Consider the following 27720-nt stretch of genomic DNA (forward strand, 5'->3'; position numbering starts at 1 on the left):
TTCAATAAGACTCTAAAGCACATGGTTCGTAAGTTTGTGCACGACGATAGCAGTAATTGGGACAAATGGTCGGACCCTCTGTTGTTTGCAGTGTCGGAGGTATCTCAGGTCTCCACAGGATTTTTTCCCTTTGAAGATCCTCTTCCTCCTCCTCTCCTCTTCGGCAGGAGACCCTGGGGGTGTTGGACCTAATTATGGACAACTGTGAGGAGGGGCCTAACACCAGTAAGAACAAAGCTCAGTATGTTATGGACACAAAGCTACGCGCCCTGGGACACTTGTCACGGGACAATTTTCTTTCAGGCTCAGGAACCTTAGCGCTGGTTATACTACAGAGGGGCTCGGCTCAGGCAATTTACACCGGGAAACAAGGTGTTAGTGTTGCTCCCTACGTCCAGTTCTAAATTACTCTGGGAGTGGCGACGGCCCTTCGTGATCACACGGCAGGTTGGGAAGGTCGATTGTGAGGTTGTGCGGTCAAACAGGGGTTGGGCAACTCAGGTTTATCACCTTAACCTCCTAAAGTAGTGGAAGGAGCCTCTGTCTCTGGAGATGAGTTGGGGCCGAGGGTTTCAAAAACGTCCAATCCCATCCTGTCTCTCGCCCAGCCAGAGCGCGGACGGGGCCACGTTACAATGGCAGTGTTCTGATGTCTTCTCCCCGCTGCCAGGCCCCACATTCTCCTCCATGTGGACACGACCCCGGGGGTGAAAGTACGCTCCTGGCTGTACCGCCTGCCTGAACATGAATGTAAATTCCTGCCAGCACAATTGAAGGCCATGCTGGACATGGGTGTGGGGATTCTGCAAGTGACTGGTGTAGTCCCATCGTTGTAGGTAAGCCCGATTGGTCGGTCCGCTTCTGTGTAGACTACCGAAAAGTGAATGCATATCTGATGCCATGAGTCGACAAACTCCTTGGCACTTGGTGACGCACGGCTTGATTTTTTATGACACTGGATTTAACCAAGGGCTACTGGCAGATTCCCTTGTTGCCATTCCCTTGTCCATTGAGTCCAAGGAAAAATCATCTTTCTCCACTCCACAGGGGTTGTACCAATTTGTAACGCTTCCGTTGCGGTTGTTTGGAGCCCCAGACACCTGCATACAACATAGGCCGCGGCCTACTACTACCTACTACTAGATTACATAATTATTAACAATGACACCTCGGAGCGGCAAATGCTGCATGTGGGCGCAGTGATGGAGTACCTGAGGCAGGCAGGGCTCACCGCCAACCACAAGAAGTGTGCCGTTGGCCGGAGGGAGAGATCTGGGGTACCACATGGGCGGAGGACTGGTCCGACCCCATGTAGATAAAACCGCTGCAGTTGTGAACATTCCAAGGCCCGATACGAAAAAAGAGGTAAAGCAGTTCTTATGGCTGCCAGGTTACTGTAGGAGGTTTGTAGCCGACTTCTCGGAGTTGACCAGCCCTTTGTCTGATCTGACTTGAAACAGTGTGTCAAATTCGTTCAAGTGAACGGAGAAGTGCCAGCAGGCGTTTGACAAAGTAAAATCAGCTCTCTGTGGGAAGCCAGTGCTGTTAACACTTAATCTTTCTTTCTCTTTCTCTCCGCCACATCAGCATAATTAGCACTGATTGGTCGGCCCCGGCTGGGAGAGTTTTCTTATGTGTAGTATTGTCTTGAAGAGGGGATCGTGTGATGCAGGATGTGGAAACGCCTGAGGACCAGGCCGTGGCCAAGGAGAATCAGAAACACTTATTGTTCCTGTTGTTTTTAGTTCCCGTTTTTACCAGCGAGCTTTTTGGTTTAAAATTCACGCCATGTCTGCGCCCCACTGCCAAAAAGACTCTGTCTCCCTCCCTAAACCCATACCTGTGGATAGAGACTCCCATTTTTTTATTTTATTTTCCAAATTTTACACAAAACAAAAAATCCCTGCACGAGAGAGTTCCGGTGCATCGCAGTGGTGCCTGTCTCCCACAAGATTAGAGCATGGCAACAAAAGCTGTAAAAAACTTTTAAATAAGGGCCTTGTAGGCCTAATATGAGTGAATATTGAGCAACTGGGTTGCTTATTTCTCGCCTCAAATTTGTTCAGATACAGATTTTGGTCGACTGTTAAAGTAAAATCAGTGATAGTTCCGGAGTTAATCCAACAAAACGCCATTGGCTCACAGAACTTGTAACCGAGGAGGGTGGCTCCACCCATTTAAACAGATTGTCAGGAACACAATGGATTAAGAGGCATGTTAGAATGGCTCTAATGCATAATCTGAGTGGTATTTTCAACAAAAAAACATTAATAAAAATGTGTCGTAGCGAGAGCATGGAGGATCAGGATCCCTAAACAATGTTTGTTCAGCTTCTGGTGAAAGTATGGACCTTTCCTTGACTTGAGACTTTCCACTTAAATGTTGACATTACCAACGTGCGGATGCTGTGATGTTATTAGTTAAAGAAAGCCGGTTGAAAAAGATATGACTGATGGTGTTACAGTAACACCATCGCTCATATCTTTTTTGAGTGATGGCCCGTTCAGTTGGACTGGCCATCGGGAGGATCGGGACAAATCCCGGTGGGCCCGTCGCTTTCGGACAGCCCATCATAGAAAAACAAGAGCGAGAGAGATCAGTGAGATCTGCGTGGTATGCACCAGCCCTCACAGTCAAAGTGGGCTGACAACGCGCCTCGCTCTCAACCTGGAAAAAACAGTAATTCAAGTTTGAAGGTTAAAGTGATCAATTTGGCAATAGTATTATCTGACTTATTTCCTGTGCTGAAATAGATTATACAGCCTGTTCAAATATAGACATTAATGAAACACTGACTGCCTGAATCTATGATGGTATCCTCATAGTGGTGGCCTGCTGGCAACAAACCGTTCACTTGCTCTAAAAATAACTCTGTATTAGTGTTACAGTAGCCTAGAGTATCAATCCATTATACTTATAAGTGGTGGTATCAAGGGCTGGTGTGTTTGTATTTACATCGATGGGATGGGGGTGGTGGAGTATCCGCGGGCTGGTTGTGGTGTGCTGGTCTGGGTAAAAAAGTCCAGGGTCATTTTTTTGTCCTGGTGTTACTAACCGGAAGTGATAACTAGCTGGTTTCGAACAGGATTCACTTAACCTAAGCCCTTTATCAACAGACACTGAAAACTTCATACACTGAAACAGTGATTCTCAACGTGGGGTCCGTGAAATCCCAGGGGTCCTTAAAGAGGTTCTTGGGGGTCCCCAGCAAAATGAGTTAAACTTTAACATTATTTAATTTACAAGACAGTAGCATCATTAGAGACTGTTTGGATCACAGTTTCACTGTTATCTCCCTAACTATAGTATACATTCCTGATATTGTGCATGGTCCCGTTTAGATAAAAAAATGACTGAACTTAACATATGGAAATAGAGCAACTCACAATAGCAAAAGCATATTACTTAAAAGTGTAGATCGAAATATACTCTCTGAAGGGGAATAATGGTTTAGCCTCAACTAATCATGCATGTATTGCCTTTGAGGTTTCTTATATGGACACATGGCATATAAAAATGTTGTTTTACCGTTTGTTGGATATAAATTAACAGCACTATTTTTTATTATTTTGGTTATTCATTATCATTGTCACCATTTTGTGACAAGAAATGAGTGCCATTGTGACGCTTATTATTATTCGCCCTGATCCTGAGTCATGTTGTGTTATGAAGATCCTACTCTGGTCTCTTAGTACACCCTGATCAGATAAGAGAAAGGTCCAGTTTACCAAAAAGCCTCTTTAACCAAAACCATCCTTTTCCACAATGTGTAATTGTGTGATTACAGAGGCAATATGATTATCCTGATTATTCAGATCAATTTAAAATCACACTCTATGAAATGAATCAACTAATGTCATTGCAATGACATTAGTTAGTTTTATAGGCCAATTCTTGTAAACATTTGGTGAGCAATATATGCTAAATGTTTTCATGTTCTCATTTATTAGCTTCATATTTGCTTCAGTGGTGAGTTAATTGCTTTTTTGTTGTTGCTTTGAGTTGTTTAAGGTTCAGTAGTTTTTCAATTTTTGCAGAATTTACATATTTGACATTAGGGGCCGCAACGCTTTAACCAACGGTACTTTAAGAGGCCTCTAACACTGCGACAGCAGAAGTTGAATTAACTGTAACATTACATTACATTTTTCCTATTTAGGGAATTTTTATTCAATTATAATAGGTGCAAGTCATTATGGAGGATCATAACGAATCCAGAGAAAAATGATAATAGAAAGCAAAAGGACATTAGAAGTAATGAATTCAAAGCATGCATATATTAGATAAGGGAACCAAAAGTATCAAGAAGCAAAGACAATAGTTACAGCTTTAATTTGATATTTTCAATGTAAAATCTAAGGTTAACCATTTTTTTTTCCAAAACAATTCAAATTGCATTAACAGTGGTTTAATGATACGGGACAAATGCCTACATCACCTGGGATTTGACTGAGAGTGACTTTATGAACTAATTTAATCTTGTAAATCTAATCTAATTCCAAAATGTATTACTTATGGGAGAAAAAATAAGGCTTTATTATAGAGGTTTACAGCTACTCCCGCCCTGTGCCACATCCACTATTTAAAGTCTATGAAGACATGATTTCGGCAGCATGGGAAAAGGGTTAAAAATACAGTTCAAATATCCCAGATATCCTTAAATTGATTTGATTAAATGGATTTATTTGATTACTTCAATGCATTATCTGTGAGAAAAGTCCACTTTGAAGCATCACATCATTTTCTTATGGATAAATAAAGACATAGCTAGCCACATTGTCATAAAGAAAAACTACTTCATTGTCCACTTGGGGGGTTATTTACAGGATATTTTCCTTTCAGACACACAAGAAACAGAGGATTCCTCCTCCTCCTCTCTGAATAACAGACTCCCTACCCATCATGACCGAAGAGCCTTCTCTTCAGGGTGCACTTGGACTCCTTCACCGTCTCCTACGGATCTTCAACCTCTTCTACCCGTCCCTAATTCTAAGCCTCCTTTCTCCGAGCCAAACCAAAATCATGACATACAGTCCTTTTGATCGCTACTGACGCATGCAGTCACCGTTAAGGCAGAAACGCTTATGCCAAATGGCCAAATGAACAGTATGTGTACTTGAATGAGGAGATGCTGTGGTACACACCCTGCCGATCATCCGAGGGAAAGGAGCTCTCTGGTTCTCCGTGACGATCATGGGAGGGACCAGCAGGGATCTCTTCGACCTGTAGGGGTATGCCTGGTCAAGTCCCAGAATGTCCTGAAACACAGCGGAAGAGAGAAGAACACATTTCGTTGACATTTTTTATTTTGGTTTGATCCAAAATTCCATCCAGAGTGACATTTTATCAATGCTTGTAACCCTTCTCAAAAGCTCAAATCAGTAGAGTACAACAACCTGGTCAATAAAACATAGTTTGCTGGTCAATGGTCTCAATGACAAAACTACTTTACTGCAAACTCCAAATTGAGCTGCAAAATAAGAACTTACACATACAAAGAATATTTTATAGGTGTATTAAGCCTCAAGATGCTTTTTTTTTTCTTGTATGTCAGCCCTTAATATGAGACCCCCTCTATTAACTTTGAAGTAGATAAGGGTTGTGCAGCCAGACAATGAACGTAGCATTTGCATTTACATTATTGTTTTATGGGACCTGAGACGAGAACAAATGCACAATTAATGGCATGTATTCAATTTGTTATGATAAATTTACAGTAGCAAGGACACAGGGATGCTGTTCATTATGTAATAAATGAGCTCCGAGTGCATTGAAAGCACAATTTTAATGGAAATGTTATTGGAACGAAGGTGGCAAAACAACTGACTTGGAACATTATAAACACTTGTGATTTTCTATCAACACCGGGTTCACAGAGAGTGCGACTCGAAATGCTTTCAAGCACACGTGCTGTGATGAACCATTCCCGATTCATAACAGTTGAGAGCAGCGGGTAAATAATGGAGGCATTCTGCAAAAAGGTCTGAAATCCCCCGATTCAACAACCGCCAGTCGTAATTGTGATGCGGTGTCGGACGTGAGAACAGAGAGAAGGATGAGAGTAATTAAAGAGAGGCGGTGGGGGGGGGGGGGGGGGGGATGGGTAAGGAGCACGATTCAACAAAACAGAAAAACTTCAGAATCTACCTTCCTCGACAGGAATTTCCAATCTCAATCCATCTGTTGCTTGCTTCTTGCCATTTAATTGATGTTGTTCGACAACGACAAACCCATTTTGATTTCGGTGGAGGGGCGGGAGGGGAGGAGAGGAGCTCGGCGGGAATTTGCGCAAAAGTCGACAGGGGAGAGAGGCGGGAGGGAAATACGGACAAATCAAAGATGGCAAGGTTTTCGACACAACAATTTCAGCGCTGATGCAGAAAGGGGCACTTTTGCAACGTTGTTTTCGCTCTTGAGAACAAAATGGAATGATGTGATTTAATCTCCCAACCTCCAGCTGTTGCCAAAACAAAGGCGCAGTGGTTCAAATGCGCTCGAGAATGCGTTCACTTTCTCCTTCACTTTGTGATCACCCATGCAGTCAGCGCCCTTCTGTTCGGCTTGGATGTTGAAGAATATTATGCCTGTCACTAACACTATGAAGCCAGGAGTCTGAATCGTAAACGTGACCTGCAGTCTGGTTACTGTCCAATCAGCCAACACACACCTGGGCGAACACACAAAAACAAACGCACGCACTCAGGATATTCTAGTCTAATGGCGATACACATTCTGGCCCAACACCTGTGTACTCCACATTGAGACATCTCAAGTAGATAGATAGCACATGGGACCATGCATGTACACACATGCATACAATCCTACTTGGAGGGGGCTTTGGCTTCAGACCCATGCAATCCTCATTGGAATGCTGCCATATCGGTCTTGAACTGTGTAAAGTATATTCAGGGTAAGGCGTAAGGATATTGCACCATTTTTCAAGAACAAAAGCATTTCCAGTTCCTTTGAAGATGAAGGAGGTGGAATTTACGATGCGCTCTTTGCTCTAGAGCTTCCTAGGAAGGTTCAATGATGTTCAAGGAGGATGTAATAGGGGAGTGTTATGAGGTCATTATCCACCCTGGACTATGAGAACATCATGGGGGAACAAGGTGAGCAACATAGGGTGAACCAGGTAAAATGGCCACGTTGGTGGTTATGCAATCATGTAGAGCAATTGCTGGACCCAATTTAACCCACAGGATGGTTTCCCATACCATTATGGATTATCCACCAAGTTTAATTGTTGCCAACAGACACTGTGTGTTGAGGGCGTCCTTTGGTTCTCTCCAAAAGTAATCCTGTTGCAGGAAATGGTACTAGGGATGACTCATCCGACCATATTACTCTTTCCATTGCTCATGGGTTCAGTTTTTGTGCTCTACCTCTTTTTGAAGCTTATGACAGGAAAATTGTGTTGAGACTGCTGGGCCACTGAGGTGCTGATTCAGATCTCTAGTCATTCCTGAGACTGTATCTTTGTGGGGGGTTTCAGTCGATCGATGCCCATAACCTTTGACTCGCAGCCACTGATGCAGCCGATACAGTTTGTCCATATTTAGCATGCGCTGTCATAGTTTTTGAGACAGTAACCAATGATGCAGGTTATTAAATAATTTGGCGGGTTTCGTGTCTGATGCATCTGCAAATTGATGACACACAAATTTGTGAAGCGTTCCTAATTTTTTTTTTTTTTTTTTCACTTTATTCACATGCACTTTACTGCACATATCTGTATATACATAACTCTCTTCCCTTCACTTCTATTTTGTACCCCCCGTATGTATATGTATGTGACAAATAAACCTCTTGAATCTTGAGAATCTGCTGCTGATTATTTGGCCTCTTGGGAACTGTTTGTTTTTTCATGTTCCTTACATATCAAAATGCTAATGATTAAACCTGATTTATAGCTGATGCACACTAATTGGCAATCAACCTATTAAGACTTGCCACTGAAGCTGCATTTGTTATTGTGATTTATTTACTTCAAAGTTTAAATATTCCAAAGTTTAGACTCTTTCTGTAGTCATACATATGCATAAACACAGAAACATACCTATCTACATAAATGGAAAACCATGTTCAGTGTGGTTCTGGACAACAAAACACTGTTTTAAATACCATTTATCTGCGCTGCGTACTGTCCGGTGCTTGAATATTCAATTTTAAACGGTGTTTCTCTGCACAGCGTGGTCTGGCGTGTGAAGGATCACATTGACTGTATACAAACAGTGAATGACATTCATCACCTGACTTTCCCAGCAACTCCCTGAATTTAAAGAAGAGTTTCTACAGGAGGCAGATGGTTCAATCAGTGGGATGAGTCACTTGTGGAAAAAACAGCAAGAGGGGGTTAGGACTGAAGTTGATGATTATTTATTTACATTGCTGTTGTCATTATCAGGAAGCTGTTTGGTGCAAATAGGAATATAATGTGGAGTGTACATTGGCTGAAATCAATTTCCTTGATTTTTCTGGGATCAAATTATACTTCTAAAATATGATAAAAATAAATACAACATAAAACATTTGATCTTAGGAGGCCGTCTGAGGCCATCTTTTCTAGTAGTATTTTTTTTTAACAGGAGACAGTATGGCCCAGATAAATGGCATTCAAATCGGCATTTATAAGCATGACAAAGCACATGGTGTTAATGAACAACCTTTGAAATGCCATTAAAAAAATGTGTTTTCATGGTAATTAAACCACCCAGAACCACATCAAATGCAGTAATCCATTGGTTTTCATATGCATGCATATACTGTATATATATATATATATATATATATATATATATATATATATATATATATATATATATATATATATACACACACATCAAGTTCAAGTCTCTTATGCTTGCCTACAGAGTGATTGTTGGTAATGCTCCCACCTACTTAAATGCTCTTGTAAAAGCACATGTTACCCCCCGGATGCTGCGCTCATCAAATGAGCGTCGCCGGGCTCTGCCGGCCGTACAACCACGGCAATCCAGGTTATTCTCATTTGTAGTCCCATGTCGGTGGAACGAGCTTCCAAAAACGACCAGAGCAGGGACCTCCCTCTCTGCCTTTAAGAAGCATTTGAAGACCCAGCTCTTCAGAGAGCACCTCCTCTCCTAACTTACAAGTACTTAGCACTACTTAGCAGTATTTATTGTTACACTAATGTCTCTGTCGCAATGTAGCTTGAATGTTATTCTCCCCTGTAAGTCGCTTTGGATAAAAGCGTCTGCTAATTGACTAAATGTAAATGTAAAATATACAGTATATATATATATATATATATATATATATATATATATATATATATATATATAGACATACATACTGTACAAACATATATACAGACACCAGAGTTTGTGCTGAACAAGAAATTCCTGGATTTTGGATACAATTGGTGTATAATAATGGATACAATATACACATTTCAACACTGATTTTAAAAAGTTTTCAGATATTCAGTGAATGCTACTAGAATTCCCATCCATTTGATCCCAAACTGGCGAAAGTATGTATATCGAGTGTACCAACAGAGCCGGTGTTCAGATTGAAGAATCCGATTCTTTGAGAATCTCTTGCTGCACTGAAATGCAGCCAAAGGTGAACTATAAAAAAAAAACAAAAAAAAAAACTAAGCTCAGTAAAAAAATTTGGATCCATGCCCTCACGGAAAGAGATGGAAAACAACCCCAGCTCCCGTCTTTTAGCCCTGCATGAAATGACAAAATAGTTTCAGGATTTCATTTGAGTGCAAACAAGGTCTCTCTTTTGCACTTGTTTTTATATGAATTATCAGGCATGTCTACGTATACGGTTGTTTTTGTGTTTGGGTGTGTGTGTGTTTGTGTGTGTTTGTCTACTGTTCGCGGGTAGTGTTGCCGGGTGAACGGAAGTCTGACCGAGCGCTCACCTCCGATTGACAGAAGGGAGAAACAGCCGTGACCAAAAACTTTATAAAAATAGAGCTTTTTTCAGCCCACCGCTGACATTACGGACACGGGGAGGACAATGTCGCTGCCGCTATTCAGAAAAGACTCTACACTACAAAAAGCCCAAGAACCGCCCCCACACACCCACACACACACACCCCTACACTCCATCTGAAAGGTCATCCGGAGCACGATGCAGTCAGTCCATCTTACCAGTCTGTCTACATCCCATCTCGAGAGTGTCAATCGGAGCACCGTGAAGTCAGTCTGTCTAGCCTGTCCAAAGCAGTCAGTCCATCTGAGCAGCCCAAAAGAAACAAGCCAACTCCTCATCGCTAGGGCTATGGTTAGGGTCAGCGCGACGGAACGCTCATCTTAGGGGCCCGTTGACCGGAACGAGAGGAACAGGCCGAACGCGCGAGGGAATGACTGCATGACACGGATCCCTGAGACGGGCTGAGCCATCAGCGTCTAAAACGGACCGAGACATTGTCCAAAAGCACACACACTGCCGCGATTGGTCGCCGGGCAGACGAGGCAAAGACTTTAAGTCCCGCCGGTGGAGATGTTGTGGCCGGAGCGCAAGGGATGACTGCCTCCATCCCATCTTGTGCTCGGGTCCCAGCTGTTTGATTTCCAGCGATTAAAGTAGGGGAAGAGGAACGGTGACGTTTAAGCGCGGGGGAGGTATTTTTAGATTTTTGAGCGGCTGAACGTCGTGGGGTGGGGAGGGGAGGGGAGGGGAGAGGAGATTGAACGTTCTGTCGGGACTCACGTGGCGTGGCGGGGGGGGGGGGGGGGGGCGCCACGTCTCGCGGCATCGACGGATCGACGAGCGCGTTTGGCCGAATATGTTCATTAGCTTCTTTCCTTGGAGCGTGAAAAGCCTCCCGATGGTCACTGCTTTTCCCTCGACTTCAGCTCCTCTCTAACGTTCCTCCAACTCGGCTCCCTTTCAGTCTTTCTTTTTGCACTTTGCAGGTGCTTGACATTTCAGCAGCGCAGTAACAGCCCCCCCCCCCCCCGCCCCGCCCCCAAAAAAACCCTGGTGATTAATTTTGAATGCCTCTTGTTAATAAGTGACTGCTGCCCCGTCACACCTCATTCATCTCCTTCTCATCTTCTATGTATTTCACAGACACACAAACAAATCGGTGGAACTGCAGGTAGAAGGGAATGCAAAGTGTGTGACTTCTAGTAAATACATGTTGTTATTTTCTTGTTGGATGTATACAGAGAATAAGTGTTGGTGTCGTCTGAAGTTTGTAATGGCTTGCGGAGTGAAAAGGAAATGCAATTGCTGACTCAAAAAATGAATAAGATGGGAAAAAAAACAAAAAAAAAACACAAAAATAATATCCTCGATTTGTTCCTGAAAAAACTACCCTGGATTTGAAAACAGAAAACATAATAATAAGGGCTGGGTCTCGTTCTACTGATTTGAAGCATTTCTCTTTTTTTACAAGCTTGTTCTCCAAACAACAGAGACCATCCATACGTGGGAATTTTTTTTTTTCAAATACAATAATGTATTAACAAATTGATACCCATTTAAAGGGGACGTATTATGAATATTTCAGTTTTTCAGCGCTTGTGCACATAGAAACATGAGAGCTGCCCATTTCAGAAAACATGTGATTCAACAAGCCGTTCAGATTTGCGTCTCCTTCTCACGCCTCTTGGAGACTCATTAGAATTAGAACCGCCCCCCCCCTTCTGAGTATCTCCACCCATGGCTGGAGAACTACCTTTGCGATGGTGCGCCCTTTTCCCTTGCACATGGCTGCACAGACCAGCACAAATCTATTAAAAGAAACTAGGAATTAATACCAACTGTCCGTGACAAAACTGCAAACGAGGCAAATGTTAGTGTTAAAATAACTGTGCCGTATGTTGCCTGTCAGCCCACCCGCTGTCCTCCCCTTTAAATATTTTCCCATAAATCTCCCGTAGATGTATTTATTTCCTCTGTTTCCTAATTGAATTAAAAACACAAACAGTTCTGGAGTGGTGCGTGGGGAGCAGCAGCTCATTTTAATGCAGCACACGCAGAAACAGTCCGTCAGGAACAAGAGGGCTATGGAGGCATTCTAGAATGGCTAGAATGCAAAACCCGAGTGGTATTTTCAGCAAAAAACTCCAAAGACATGTCTTTGGGACCTCAGAAACTGATACTAACTTGTTGAAAAGGAGTATAACATGGGAACTTTCAATCTGGAATATTTTGATGCGCTATTTTTCAATTCTAAAATGTTTATGCTTAGGCAAACAATATCCGCCTATTCCAAAACCAGAACTTCTCAAATGAAATCTGGTCCCATTATATTATGATACAGTGTGATGGTGAAGCCTGTGATTTTAAATCTGTCCAAAATTCAAATGTTTAAAGGCAACTGCAGCAGTCCCCTGTTGTTTGGCTATAGACTGGGGGTCCTTTAAATGTTTTCGTCCAAAACGTCTCTCAAACTACTCCTCATTGTTATTATTATTTATTCGTGATACTTGTGGCCAGCGTGCCTTTTTGTTCAAGGTTACAATAAAAAACTCTCGCCATGTTGGTGAAGCACGGCCAGAAAGACTCCGTCTCCCTCCCAAAACCCTTACCTGTGGACAGAGACTCCCACAAATAATCTCTTGAACTTGAACTTGAACTTGAACACATGTAGATTGACAGGTAGGTAAACAAATAAAGAATTAAAGAACATTTTGTGATTAATGAAAACGTGTGTGTGTCGAGGTTCACAGAATTCAGTAAGAAAAAAAAGGATTTAGCGGCAAGTCAGCCAAGTAGGAAATATGACATTTTTCATCCTGTGTCATCCTGAATCCCGCCATCTCGACACCCCACACTGACGACGAAAGAAAACAGCAATTTTTGGAACATGGCAAAACTTCTCCTAAATGTTACTGATCCTACCTTGGAGCACCAGCCTATTTGACTCATAACTGTTGCATTTTCAGTCAATACATTGAACAAAGAACATATATATATATATATATATATATATATATATATATATATATATATATATATATATATACACACAGTATACATATCTCCCAATGCATAAGACACTTTAAAGTCTCAACTCGTATGGATCATCCAGCAATGGCTGTTTCTGAATAGATCCATTGGCCTTGCAGCTAGAATAACAAAGACTTGGCATTCTCTTTTTCCGCCGTTTCCTTTCCCGCAGCACTGGATTTATAAAGCTCAGTGTCAATTTGGAACAGAGTTTTGAGGTTGCAAAGGTTGGGAAGCTTTTAAAACCAAAAATTCCAAACACCAGGTTTACGGACCAGAGCTCGTGTTTCGAAAAAGCCGGATACCTCAGCCGCCATTTACAGTCTGTAGTGAAGTAGTGAAGCAAAGTAATCTTACGTGAAGTGCGTGGAGTTATGGTTTTGTAGGTCCAAGGATCGGGGAAATCCGACGGAGCTAGCCTTAAATCACAATGTTTCATATCGCTGTTATTGTAATTTTTTTTTTTTCACATCAGTACATTTTCAGCGTGAATTTTGCAGCGTCAAATTCCATTGCAGTCATACAGCAGACAGGGTTGTAGTTCTGGTAGCCAAAGTGGGTACACTCTGTATTCCTGTGGATAAAGAACATAATGGCGAAGTGAGCTGAGCCTGAATATGAGATCAACCCATTTCATGCGGATGGTATCTCGGGTTCTAAAACTGCGGCTGAGCAGGTAGGCAGTGACGTACAGCAGCCAAACAATGGACGCCGGCGGTAAACAAAAACTGACGAATGACAGCGCGAGAATAAGCAAGGACGGAAGAGGAGTGCGAGGGGGATGAGGATAAAGGAGGAGGCAGAGAGAGCGATTATTTGTGTTGTGTCCTACTGTATATTGTGTGCCCGTTGCGCTGCCTTGGCAAAATTTCCTGTCTTAGTCATCCTCAGAAACCACACCCCGACAGAAAGAAAGAAATAGTACCAATAAAAAAAATAAAAGACGCGCACATATTTTTTACACAGGGTTCGGCTCGGGATGTGATATTACATTTCATTCAGCTGCAGAAAAAGGGATGATGGGTAACAAAAGCCAAATAAATGAGTTTTTTGGACTTGATTATTTTGCCTGTTATCGGTTACATTTAAATGGTGGGCTGGAAGGTGCCCCATTGTTCCCACAAACATAAACATAACAACGCAAGAACAATACGCCTTCAAAAAAAAAGGGGAAATAAAAGCCGCCATATCTCGGTGCATGCATTTGTTAAATTGAAATTCATTCTTCCATTAATTCACGTATCGATCAGCTGTGTGAGAGGGGGGAATAAATCACTCTTTGAATTTGGAGTCGGCTCATAATAGGAGACATTCATCAGCGGACACACCCACTCCCCCGCGGGGCGGAGGGTTACAACACACCCCCGCCGCAGAGGAATTAACAAAACTGATTCTCTCCTCCTTCCCTCCCTGGCTACACTTATCAATTATCACCAGCCAATATTATCTGCCACAATATCATTTGCTATGCCAATAAACTCACCACGGAATATTTCCGTTCCACATTAAAGTGGAAACAAAAAAGAGAGAGAGAGAGAGAGGGAGAGAGAGAGGAAGAGGGATGGGCAAACACCGGCTCTGACTCCAGACGGCAGAATGGTACCGATGAGAATTTGAGGAGGAAAAGGGAAAAGGCGGCTCGAACGGGGATTTAGTATCTTTTAAAAAGTTGAGATTTTTATCCATACAGTCATCCCAGATGTTTTCCTTTCTTTTTTTTTTTTTTTTATTTGCGGTTTAATATGCCTATGTAGTTACAGATCTCACTGAGACCCTGCTGGGGTCAGTATATTGAGCTTTTGGAGAGGGAAGAATGCAAGTGGTTCGAAAAGGAAAAATGTTCGGATGCAGATTGGAAGGCCAGACAAAGCTTTTTTAAGTTTTTGAATTTTGCCCTTTGTCTTTCTCTGTCGTCAACTGTTCCTCTGATAATACAAGGCCCCAAAGAGCTTGAGGAGTTTCCACTGAAAGATTGACAGGGAAATAATGAGAGCTTGGTCCCAGCCACTATTGTCCTAGCCCCTATGTCCCAATTTAAGACTCCTTTCCAATAGTGAATTGCCTCTATTAGCCGGCAAATAAGAGGTGACCTCTCCTTCCCACCGTCAACCACAACCCAGCTTTGATTCCTTTATTTCCCGATCTCCTTATTCCTTTTTTTTTTTATCTATCTCTCTATATTGTGCACTCTGCAAAAAGCTGAGGTATAACCGCACCACTTGAAGTCTCTGATGAAATCCCACAAAGGGCGTCCATGATAAGCAAAGATTAAATAAAACCACAGATAATGAAACATATGGCCGCGCAATTTACTTCCCTTGGAACTTGGATCTTTACTGAAAATATGTTTGTATTTGAACAACCTTTCATCAAGGTTCTTTTGTAATTGGGGAAACCATTTTTCAATGGCTGGTAAATGGATGCGGAGTCATTTTTCGAACTATAATCCATAACAGATGAAAAGTGAGTGGAGTTGACATTATTATGCTCAAGATAATGCATTTTCAAACTTTTCAATTCAATTTAATTGACTTAAAATTCTTGAATTGCGCAACGAATATATTTATGTAAATGATCTCACCGCACACTAACACACACATATGCACCAGTAAAAGGGACCATATGGTCATATCAGTCAATGGAAACTCCATTTCCCCATATGTGTGTGCCAAGGACTAATTCACTTATTTCCACGAGGCCTTGCCAAGGGAATGGCCATGGACGGGCTAACCACATCAACAACAACTGCGAGAAGCCGGAAACAAATGGGAGGTGAATGGTGGAGGCGAGCGGATAGAAACATTCATTAGAGCATTAGAGTCACGGAGGAACGCCATCAGCAGGAGCGAGGCCTGCGAGGTGAAGACGGACGATCATACGACTGGAGACTGAACACCTACTGTACCTGGCCCCAAGGAAACACTCCTAAATTACATTGCATTTAGCAGACGCTTTTATCCAAAGCGACTTACAATTATTCAAACACCGACGGACGCAGCCATCAGGAGCAATTAGGGGATAAGTGTCTTGCTCAAGGACACTACAGCATGCTAGCAGGAGGAGCCTGGGATCGAACCAGCAACCTTTAGATCACTAGACCACCAGCTCTACCGCCTAATCCGTTAGATTATTTTGCAAAAAAAAAAAGTCCATATTCGATCCTTTTTCTTGATGGCACTTTTTTCGAAACAGAGATGTATTTGCGTGATATGTATGTGCTCCTCTATATTGTACGATGTTTCCATTGTTGTTCCGCCATTTCCGGCATTAGTGCAAGAAAAAAGTGAAAGACAGTCATGGTGAATTTTATAAACCAGCTTAGCTCGTTGTAGTCATCAATGTCACAAAAAAAGAACAGAAATATCCTCATCACCTCAAGTGATAAGGATGACGTTTAAAGTTAAATTTCAATATTTCATGTTGATAATTCTGTTTATTACTAATTGACATTTGACATTTGCCTAAAATGCTGGAACAAGGATTAGTTGTGCTTTTTGAGTACCTACAGTAATAATTACTTCCATTACTTCCATCAATCCTTGTACAAAAGTAATATACTTATATACTGTCGAAAAATGTATATACTTTTACTTATATGCTTTTCTACCTTACACACACACACGTGCACCCAAATTGAAACAGATTCCCAAACAGATTCATCCTAAGATCGAATGCAAAGGTGGAAAGGTCCATTCCAGGTCCAGAATGTAAAACTCCTACCATGTTTCTGCTTCAGCCCTGCACTCTTCACTCATCAGTTGGACCTCTGAGTCCATTCTTATTTCCCACGCGGTTGCATCAAAGTCCCGGAGTGGAATTTCTGAACCCTTTCCGAACCCGGATTTATCAAAAAACCAAATCTCGCGCTCCACTCACCCTGAGCGTGTGCGGGGCCCACAGCGGCGGCAGCGATCCCGTGACATCCACCTGCGCCATGTCGTCGACACGCGATCCGACGCCGTGGACGAACATGACCGGCGCCGGGCGGTGCAGGACATCCCGCCGGGGCACCAGGTTCAGCTCCTCGTCCACGCCGAAGTCGGGGTCCGACACCTCGAACGCCACGTCCTCGTTGCCCGCACAGTCGTCAAACTCAACTGCAGGGAGAAGACACAGGACAGGTTATCCATCCGGCACCCGCCACCTCCAAACCTAGGAATAAATCGGTGACAGCCAGAAGGAGCGAGGTGTTCCGCCAGGTGTACACCGCTTTCCAAATTATTATGCAAATTGGATTTAAGTGTCATAAATATTACATTTTTTGTTTTTCAATTAAACTCATGGATGGGATTGTGTCTCAGGGCTCCTTGGATCACTGACATCAATCTCAGACACCTGTGATAATTAGTTTGCCAGGTGAGCCCAATTAAAGGAAAACTACTTAAGAAGGACGTTCCACATTATTAAGCAGGCCACAGGTTTCAAGCAATATGGGAAAGAAAAAGCATCTCTCTGCTGCCAAAAAGCCTCAAATAGTGCAATGCTTGGACAAGGTATGAAAACATGAGATATTTCACAAAAACTTGAAGCGTGATCATTGTGCTGTGAAGAGATTTGTGGCTGATTCAGAGCACAGATGGGTTTGTGCAGATAAAGGCATAATAAGGAAGGTTCCTGCCAGACAAATTCATGGGATTAAGAGAGCAGCTGCTAAAAGGCCATTACAAAGCAGCAAACAGGTATTTGAAGCTGCTGGTGCCTCTGGAGTCTCTCAAGGTGTAGGATCCTGCAGAGGCTTGCAGTTGTGCATAAACCTACTATTGGACCCCCCCTAACAAACACTCACAAGCAGAAACGGTTGCAGTGGGCCCACAAATACATGAAGACTCATTTTTAAACAGTCTTGTTTACTGATGAGTGCCGTGCAACCCTGGATGGTGCAGATGGATGGACTAGTGGATGGTTGGTGGATGGCCACCATGTCCCAACAAGGCTGCGATGTCAGCAAGGAGGTGGCGGAGTCATGTTTTGGGCCGGAATCATGGGGAGAGAGCTGCTAGGCCCCTTCAGGATCCCTGAAGGTGTGAAAATGACCTCAGCAAAGTATATAGAGTTTCTGACTGACCTCTTTCTTCCATGGTACAAAAAGAAGAACCGTGCCTTCCGTAGCAAAATCATCTTCATGCCTGACAATGCACCATCTCATGCTGCAAAGAATACCTCTGTGCCATTGGCTGCTATGGGCATGAAAGGAGAGAAACTCATGGTGTGGCCCCCATCCTCCCCTGACCTCCACCCTATTGAGAACCTTTGGAGCATCCTCAAACAAAGAACTATGAGGGTGGAGGAAGAAATTCAAGCAGAAACTCTCCAAAAACTCACAAGTTCAATGGAGGCAAGAATTGTGAAGGTGATATCACAGAAGGGTCCTATGTTTACATGTAACTTGGCCTGTTAAGATGTTTTTGATTGAAATAGCTTTTGATTTCAGTAAATATTACCTCCTAATGCTGCAAATTCAACTAATGACCATTTTCAGTTCTTTACAACCTAGAAAATGTTTTGAAACTCTGTTGTGCATAATCATTTGGAACAGTGCATTTTGAGTTTTTTTATTTTTGAAAAAAATACTGTTATCAGTGGGAGGTTTGTTCAATAACATTCGAATTATAGCCTAAAGGTTGATGACCTGAAAATTATACTGGCTGTCATTTGCATCGACTATTTAGGAAAATCAGAGAAAAATATGATTTGCATAATAATTTGGAACGCGGCGTATATATACCAGCGCTAAGGCGAATAAAATGAAACATTTGAGGGCTGGTAGAGAGAGAGAGAGAGAGAGAGAGAGAGAGAGTGAGAGAGAGAGAGAGAGAGAGATCCAATAACTCTGGGATTGTGAACTCAGACATGCCCTGAAGACACAGCTGATGATCTTCACCACAGCACTGTTATCCAGACTACGGTTAAAGTACTGTGATCTCTACACGCACACCTCCTTTATAAGATAGATGAGTCACGCGCACACACACACATACACACACGCACACACACACACACGCACACACGCACACACGCACACACACACACACACACACACACACACACACACACACAGAGGCAGCACACCTATCATTTAGCGCCCTTGCTTGCTTTAACTTGAGGGACCGTATGTCAGGGCAGGATAAGAAGAATGTGAGGTGAAGTTACCTTCTCTCCAGTTGCAGTGTGAGTTTGTGTCTGTTTTTGCCGGCGAGCTTAGGCATCTATGTGTGTGTGTGTGTGCGCGCGTGTCTGTGTGTGTGTGTCTGTGTGTGTGTGTGTGTGTGTGTGTGTCTGTGTGTGTGTGTGTGTGTGTGTTAGCCAGTCTCGTCTGGCTGGGGAAGATACCGCTGAGGACTCTACCCGGGTTTATCCGCTCTGATCGTGCTCATCCTGACTTTATCTCTCCCGCACACGCTCCCCTCGGTGTCGCGACACGATCCCCGCACCACAATCCTCTCGCAACTAAACGCCTGCGACCCTTCACTCCCATCCTTGACCTTCCTCTCCTTTTTCTTCCCTTCTCCAGCCGTGTTTTCTGCCGGCAAAGCTCTGGAGAGACGAGGAGTGTGCGGGTGTGCGCGCGCGTGTGTGTGTGTGTGTGTGTGTGTGTGTGTGTGTGTGTGTGTGTGTGTGTGTGTGTGTGGGTGAGTAGAGGCGTTAGAAAATTGAAGCAAGGCCAGGTGAAAGAACATTGAAGCTTCATGTGGAAGCCCTCAGACTCCAGATCCTCTACTTGAGACATATGGCGGCTTATGCAACATGCCATTATTCCACTTTTAATTCCCCCTCGAAGGCTCTGATTCATTGGAAAGACATCAGTGTCCAGGACGTACCGCATGCCGATCAATATTAATGAACCAATGTGTTTCCTGGGCTGTGATGTTGTGTACAAGCGCTTGCAAACGCATGATTTCCTCTTCTCTTTCTTTTTTCCTGTCTTACTTCCTCGCAGCCAGTGCAGTGCAGTGCAGGGGCCCCAAATATTAGCTCGGTGCATGGTGAAAACAGCTTAATATCTGAATGGGCGAGGAAAGATAGAATCTTGTCGTCCCTCAGGGACGATGCCTCTGCTCAGCTGTCAAGACAATGTCGCACATGGTTCATCATTTATGGATGAGATCCTCGCGGCTCAGCGTAAGCTAGAAAGTGGCGCGCCAGCTCATGACCAGCTAAAGGAATTTCTTCTTCGAAAGGATCTGCCAACGCCTCGTCTCTTGGGTCGGCTCGCATCGGGTACCGGCGGGAGCCTCTTTTGGGAGGGAATAAACGGTTTAGATCTCGTGGCGAGCGTATGCCCAGCCTCTCGCAGAGTTTTTTCGATCGGTAATCCCAGCGTGCACGTGACGATAACGTGCTCGTTCTTATATTTTGTGGACCCATATTTGGCCACCTTGATAATCGAGCACGTACTAAATTATTACCTCACGAGAAAACACAACCCGAGGCCCTCTCCAGTATGCGGTTAATTGCAACACGGCTGGGCCTGCAAATGCGGACGACATAACAGAGCCGGCGCTGAGAATGACGATTCATTCCAGACACAACTACGAAACTTACCACCACAACTACTGCAACTTTTACAGTGCGATCCGCTACTATTGTCTTGCACCAGGGTGGAATCATCAAACCCAAATTGAAATAATGACTGCAATATTTACAGGTGGCGCACACCGTTTTGAAAATAAGCGCCGTATGGATAAACACTCGTAGGCGACGCATTTTTCCCTTTACTCTTCCCAGTCATTTACCAACCGGTTTTGGGGTGATTCAACATGGCCCAAACAGTGTTGCAATCCGTTTTGGATTCATGACTTAATGACCGAGCGTCCTGATGAATACAGATCACCAGCCACCACCATTTAAGTAAGAACGGCTCCCCCGCGGTGCTAACGATCCCCCTTTTGCTCTGCGGCCGAGAACGCTGCCGATATTTCCACGTCTCTCGTCGACGGGGGGGGACACCGGGCGCCAAGGTAGGAAAGACCTCTCAACCCTTTCTCTCTGTTAATCTGTCCATCCAATTGTCAGTCCCCCCCTGCCCACCCCATCTCCAATTGATCTGAGGTCACCTCCAATTTACCCGCCAACGCCAAATGAAATTGGAAAACCGACGGTTAGCGCGACGCCGGCTATAAAGTCAATACGACTCGAGTCGTATCAAAGCGCTCTTTTTAAAAGCACTTAACATCGGAGACTCTTTAGCACGGCCTTTTTATCTCTGTGACCATAGAATCCTTCCTCCGGACACAATCATCCGCGGCCAGCCGGGAGAGATGAGAGGAGAGGAAGGAGCACAAAAAAAACAAAACGAAACGAGGCGGATGAAAGGAAAGGAAGTGAAGGGAAGGAAGAGGGAAGGGAAGAGAAGAGAAGGGACGGGAAAGGAAAGGAAAAGATGCGGAGGTTTAGGCACCAGCTACGCGGATGATGAGGGCGACAGAGGGAGTCCCCAACCTCTCCAAAGGGCGCTAGGCTCCATCTGACTCCTCCACCTCTGACATTCCCCAAAGAACCAAAGACACCGTGAAGGGACGTGTTCATTTCCGTTCCCATTACGAGCCTCGGATTTATTTCAATAACACGGGCGCTCTCCCCCTTTAAAGCCTCGCGGAATTTCAGCCGCCGAGCAGTGTCGGTGGCATTTCAAAGGCGGCGAGGGAGTTGTCTGATAGTGCTCTAATGTTGTCAGGGGTTTTTGTTTTTTTTTTTGCTTTTTTTGGGGGGTGGGGTTCAGAAGAGAGCATGGTGAGCCGGCGGCTTTGAAGTCGAGCAACAACAACGGAACGCGCCCGGGGAAGAGCGGCCACGACATGGATTACCGTCGACCAAAGTCCGCCCTCGCTGATGACTAGAGGGGTGCAGGGGCGTAGAGGGGGGGTGGTGGTGGTGGTGGGATTTCTATTCCCTCGTGTTCAGGACAAAAGACCGTCGCGTTCTGACTGATTCTGTGGTTCCCCAGGGGGTCCTTCCAGAGGTTCTGGGGGGGCTCCAGCTAAGTCATGAATAGTTCAACTTCCTCTCACTTCATTATTTCATTTGCGGAGATGTGAGCACAATTAGAGGATGTAAAATAAAGACTGTTTTTGATCATAGTTTCGCCCCTCACGGCAGTTTAGACAGGTGGATTAGTAGTTTGGACAGAATCAGATCTAACGATAAAAGTCTTCTCAGATCGGGGTCCAAGAGATAAAAAGTCTTATCTTACGGGGCCTTATCCGTGGCCTTATGCAAATTGAGGGTCCTTGATATGAAAATGGATAAAAATTCCAACCCCTCTAAAACCTAAAATAGTAATATATACTACAATATGACAATCTTATCATCGGCTGTATTAGCATATATTAACAGCTATACTATAATATTGAAAGATATAAAAATCTGATGTATGTATTATTAGCCTTGTGGGAACATTTGCAACGTAATTTATTCAGAATCAAGTGACAAAAAAACCCAAAAACACCTCAATCTAATGATCTGATAATGATTATAATTAACAAGGACATCAAGCTCTTCACCCACCTCAGTTTCCCTGTAAATAAAATGATAAACTGAATAAGCGAGTGGTATCTGGCTTTTTCGGAGGCTCATTAAGGCGAAACACCGTTAGAAACTTCAGTGAACGGCTCAGACCTCAATGAACCAAAGATAAGAATTCCATCAATTATCTTCAAAGTAAACATTAAAAATAAAAAGTGCTCTTGCAAATAACATCAATTTAATCTTAATGACATCGGTATAATCTAAATTAAAACATATTTATCCGTGAGTGTTGACGAAGGGCCGCGTCCTCAAACCCAATATATAGATAGATATTATCTGCCTTTAGTTACATCGAATAGTTCTCACTGTCATTGTCAGCCACTAACATTTTTATTTGTGTTTTGTCTTTTTGTCGTCCTCTGTGATAAACGGCGGCTTTCCTGTGAGTTGTTTTGAAGAGAATTTTCTGCCTGGTAACTAAATGTCAAGTCTCTGTGACGCAGGGGAGATGGGAATTGGAGCCGTAATCTCAAAGGTCAAAGCATGGGTGTGCTGGCGCTGACAATTTATTTACTTATCTTTTTTTAATATGAGGGCTCAGGAGAACACACCACTCAAATAACCGGCGTGCGAGGGTGAGACACTTCGGATGCCAAAACCAAAATGTGAATCAGAAATTTTAATGGATAATTGCAAAAGAATGTATGATTGACAGTTACCCGTCACCTCCACTTTTCCCTTCAAATCCTTCCCCACGATGCGACATCGCACCTCTGTCTCTTGCATCCTTCTCCTATTTCTTTAATTTTCGATTTTTCTTCCCAATAAACAAACGGTTTGATCTGAAAATGTCCGTCTGTTTGAGTTAGCAGTCACTCCTGCAACGCATTAAATATTCGCTGGACGGATAGATAGATAGATAGATAGATAGATAGATAGACAGATAGACAGATAGACAGATAGACAGATAGATAGATAGATAGATAGATAGTCAATAATAATAAAGTACTTTGAGAAGAAATTGGCAAATATGCAATAAATAAATGAAAATACAAAAATTTGAATTTTCAATCATTCACAAGGCTTTAAATAATCGTCAAATTTTACGAGCAATCAATCTGCCATTGTTGCCCTTAGCCAGAACGAATATTTTTTGGTGTTTTTTTCCAAGACATAATCCACTTGGCGGTGGTTGACATTTATCACTATTCTATTGTTGTTATCTCTCACCTCAAAATGCATACGACCTCATCCACTTTGGATGGCAGGGAAATAATTCACCACAATCACGCAAAAAAAAAGCATTGAGGCTTTCAGAGAAGCGTCCACCATTAACCCCTTCCTCCCCACGCCAGCATTCTTAATTTCTCTATAAATGTCCCTTCTCTCTCGAAGCGATGAATAAATACAAAAGAAAGGAGAATGGAGGAAGGACGCACAATACGACAACGCCGGAATGCGTGGTACCGTACAGGGTAAGTTTTGATAATGCTCCGAGTCAAAACCAGCTCAGAAGTATCAAAAGCTGATTAGGATGAGCTCCCACTTACAGACGGGATCAGTTACTCTTCAGATTAACGGTCAATGTTGAATTCCTTCTGTAAAGTGTGACGAGCAGCTGCTGCTTTTTCGTAATTCGCAGCCTTCATTGAAGATTGTACAATGAAAAAGTATTGCCAACTTTATTCCATTACTTATTATTACTTATATATCATTATTTAGTGCAGGATATTTTTACGCTGTACTGGTACTACTCACTTAACGTCCGAGTTCCGTTCCTTGGTCATTGAGCGAGGACCCGTGGTATTTTTCGGTAAGGGGGCGTGGCCATAGCGAACGCTAGCGTAGTGAATACTGACAGACTGCGAGAACGAGACTGAGACTTAGAAGGGTGATGCATGATGAGATGTATACATATATATAGTATATATAGTATATAAAGTGTATATAGTGTATATAGTTATAGTATATATAGTGTATATAGCATATATAGTGTATATAGTGTATATAGTGTATATAGTGTATATAACGTATATATAGTGTATATAATAGCGTATGTAGTATATAAAGTGTATATAGTATATATAGTATATATAGTAAATATAGTGTATATAGTATTTATTGTATATATAGTATATATAGTGTATATAGTATGTATAGTATATATAGCATATATAGTATACAAAGTGTGTATGGTATATAAAGGGTGATGCTGAGATGGCGCGGTATTGCACGCAGCGTACAATACAGACTGATCAGAGAGCTGGACCTAAGTCCGAACAGTCGTTAAACAGGTAGGTCGTGAGGAGTGAGGAGTACCCGTAGTGTTTTTCATTTGTTCTTTTTGGCTATTACTATCTTAACTACCTTATTACTTATCCTTACCAGATAGATAGATTTGCAATATACCTTCAATTAACTGAAAAATAAAAACAAATGTCGATAAATAAAGATAAAAAAAAAAAAAATGGGAGTTTGGCAACATACCCTAAACCTAAAAGTTGACAAAAGAAATAGAAGAAATTTCCAATACGCAACAAATTTGTAAATCTGACAACAGACAAAAACCTTTGTATCAACAATTCACAATCAAAATGTGTGGAGCTTCACCAATGCTACACATAAACGCACAGACAAGCCACCATTTATACAGGACTTGTAAAAGCAGATGAATTGATGGAAGGGTCACAGTCTGGTGCCCGCTATTCAGACAGAGGTTCTGGTTGGATGGATGGATAGATGGATGGGCCTCTGTCCCATCAAAATGACCTTTGTGCCCCCCTCCCCCCATACTATGGAGGCTGCGGGTTTCAGTCGCTTATTGTCCGTCTCTATGTATCCGGAGGTCTGAGTCTATTGTGTCCAGGAGGTGTAGGAAGCCGGGGGAAAATAGAATGGGATAGAGAGAGAGAGTAAGAGAGAGACAGAGCGACAGCGAGAGCGAGAGAGTAATGACGGTGAAAATGAGAGCTGACCTGGCGTCTCTCTCGCTTGACCACTGGGGGTGATCCTCTCCTCGTTATCTCCATGAGTAGCGGCGGATCCACCTAACCAGGCCAGTGACCTCTGGGGCAGTGCCAGGCTAGACAGCAAACATACTCCCCCACGCCACTCCCAGTGCACGCACACACACACACATCCTGAAAAATAATGAGCTGCATCTTTCACTGCTGCACAACCATTGTCCTGCTCAGAACTTCCACCTGCGATTCCGGGCCATGACACCTGGGCCAGCGAGCTCCATCTGCCGCCAGGCCATTCGCAGTATGTCCGTTTCCCTGTCATCGATCTACCCAGCTGCCATTGCAAAAAGGGTGGACTGTGTATTCTCAGCGAAAAAGGGGATAACTCTTTCTGGAATGACGTCAGCTGCGAAATTGACTGTGCACTGCTACTTATTAGACGAGCTGAAGCTGAGACGTTGTGGCGCGGAGGAAGAGGTGGAGAGAAGGTTTACAGGAATCGGCAACCTTTACCGCTCCTCTCATGGAGTCAGCTGAAAGGGCAAGGGAGTAAAGGAGAAGAAGTTCTAAAATTGAAAAGAAAATCTCATCTCAATACAGGAAGCAAGGGACAAAAAACCCTTCCGGTGAACAAGCTGGCCAACAGAGCGTTCTTGGACAATACGCCCTTGACTGGGTGAATCTGAGCATTGCAAAGGGTTCTCACTGTTGCAGCACTAGATGCAACGCTAGAAAGGTTTGACAAGTTACTGCCATCCCTCCACTTCTCCAAATTAATTTAGGGTTATTTGCAGACATAATGTTCACCCTGAACGAGGCGAAGCAAATAAAGAAAGAGCCTCGGACTTAATGCATTTTGACAAGGATCTGCGAGCATCATCTCTCTATCATTATTGCAGCAAGTATTTTCCCCGACAGGTATAATCTCTCATATCCATTATCACCTACATTCTTCACCCCCGTAAGCAAAGTCACAGCCCTCCTCCTGAACTTCCATTTGAGGTCTGAGTTGTGCTGCTTACAGTACGCCGCGAGTGTCTCTTCTGATTTGCGCTTTCAGCCGTGAAGCGACTAAACACGGGGTGTCACTGCTCATCGGCAGCGACTATGTTAAATACCTCGCAAGTGTGAAGGTTACCGCGAGTCCCATTCAATAAGGCGTTGAGAGAATGAGTCAAAAGACAGGACCGGTTGAGATGAGACGCTGCGTATGCCGCACATCGGTTCACCACAGCCGAGAAAAATAAAACAGACAAACAGTCAGACAGCATCTATAAATACCAGCTCTGATCTCAGCTGGAACTGTTTAGGCCCGGAGCTTTGGCCTTTGAAGTGGGCTTGGTTCAAGTTTTAAGATTTTCTTTAAAATAGGAATTCATTTGTATCCCCCCGCCCCCCCCCCCCACACACACACACCCCTTAAAATTTCTCCACCTTGTTTGCGAGGTGAAAGCGGAAATACGGCGGCAGAGCAGCGCGCATCAAGGTGGTTCCCCCTTCCTTCGGGGCGACCGCAGCAACGGCCAGAGCCGCATTAGATCTGAGGGAAGAACCTGACAGCAATTTAACACCAAAACAAACCAAATTCCCAAGGTGTTTGTTTGTCAGTAGCCGGCAGGGCGAGCCTTTTCATCAAAGCAGATGGCGCGGGTAGCGATGGCTGCTGGTGAGCTGATGATAAGACCGGCAACCACAACCAAGGGAGGCGGCGATGTTGCTCGGCAAGAAGAGGAACCGACTGGTCGCTGGGCCACAGAGATGTCTGCGTAAACATCCAAAAGGGTGATGAAACCGTCGGTAAACCAGATACTGTATATACGGAAGAAAATGTCTATAAAAATAGACGATTCAGACTATGGAACATATAACAGAAGCAGCTTTGAGGGAAGCCAGTGAGCGGGTCAGCACACCGGAGAAATTAGGAATTAAGGCCCTGGATGATGGACAGTATTTCACCCAGCTGAGCGCTGCATGGCTGTGTATGTGATGGACAGCAACCGCTCCTCGTGACCGGACAACCGGTGAAACTGTCAGCCCCTCCATTTTGCCCAAAACTACCACCAACAGTCGGTTAATGAAGCGGCAAACTAGCCAGAGTAGCGTTCAGTGGGGCATACCGCGTCAAACAGCGGTTAAGCTTCCAAACGGATCACCCCGGCCAATAAATCACAAGACGAGATAGCTTGCTTCTGCGGTTTTAGCTGGCCAGCAAGGAATGATGTCCGAAGGGCGGTTGGGAGGGCAGATAATACACAGTCATTAAAGGGTGTTTTGTTTCGCTGACTTCTTTCGACTTAAAGGTACAGTATACCAAGGGCGATGGTACTTTGCC

The 27720-nt window shown here is 43.6% G+C and overlaps 1 protein-coding gene across 1 annotated transcript in view; it reads right to left on the minus strand.

Annotated features, from left to right (window-relative positions):
* cdh13 (cadherin 13, H-cadherin (heart)) overlaps positions 1-27720 on the minus strand; it is a 378607-nt gene that overhangs the window by 225504 nt on the left and 125383 nt on the right. The window contains exons 3-4 of the mRNA XM_080002151.1: positions 16837-17057; positions 5145-5258 (exon numbers count right to left, since the gene is read on the minus strand). Coding sequence (XP_079858277.1) covers positions 5145-5258; positions 16837-17057 — 335 coding nt within the window. The remainder of the gene's footprint in view (positions 1-5144; positions 5259-16836; positions 17058-27720) is intronic.

This window comes from Zeus faber, assembly GCF_960531495.2.
Source record: "Zeus faber genome assembly, chromosome: 6".
Classification (NCBI taxonomy): Eukaryota; Metazoa; Chordata; class Actinopteri; order Zeiformes; family Zeidae; genus Zeus; species Zeus faber.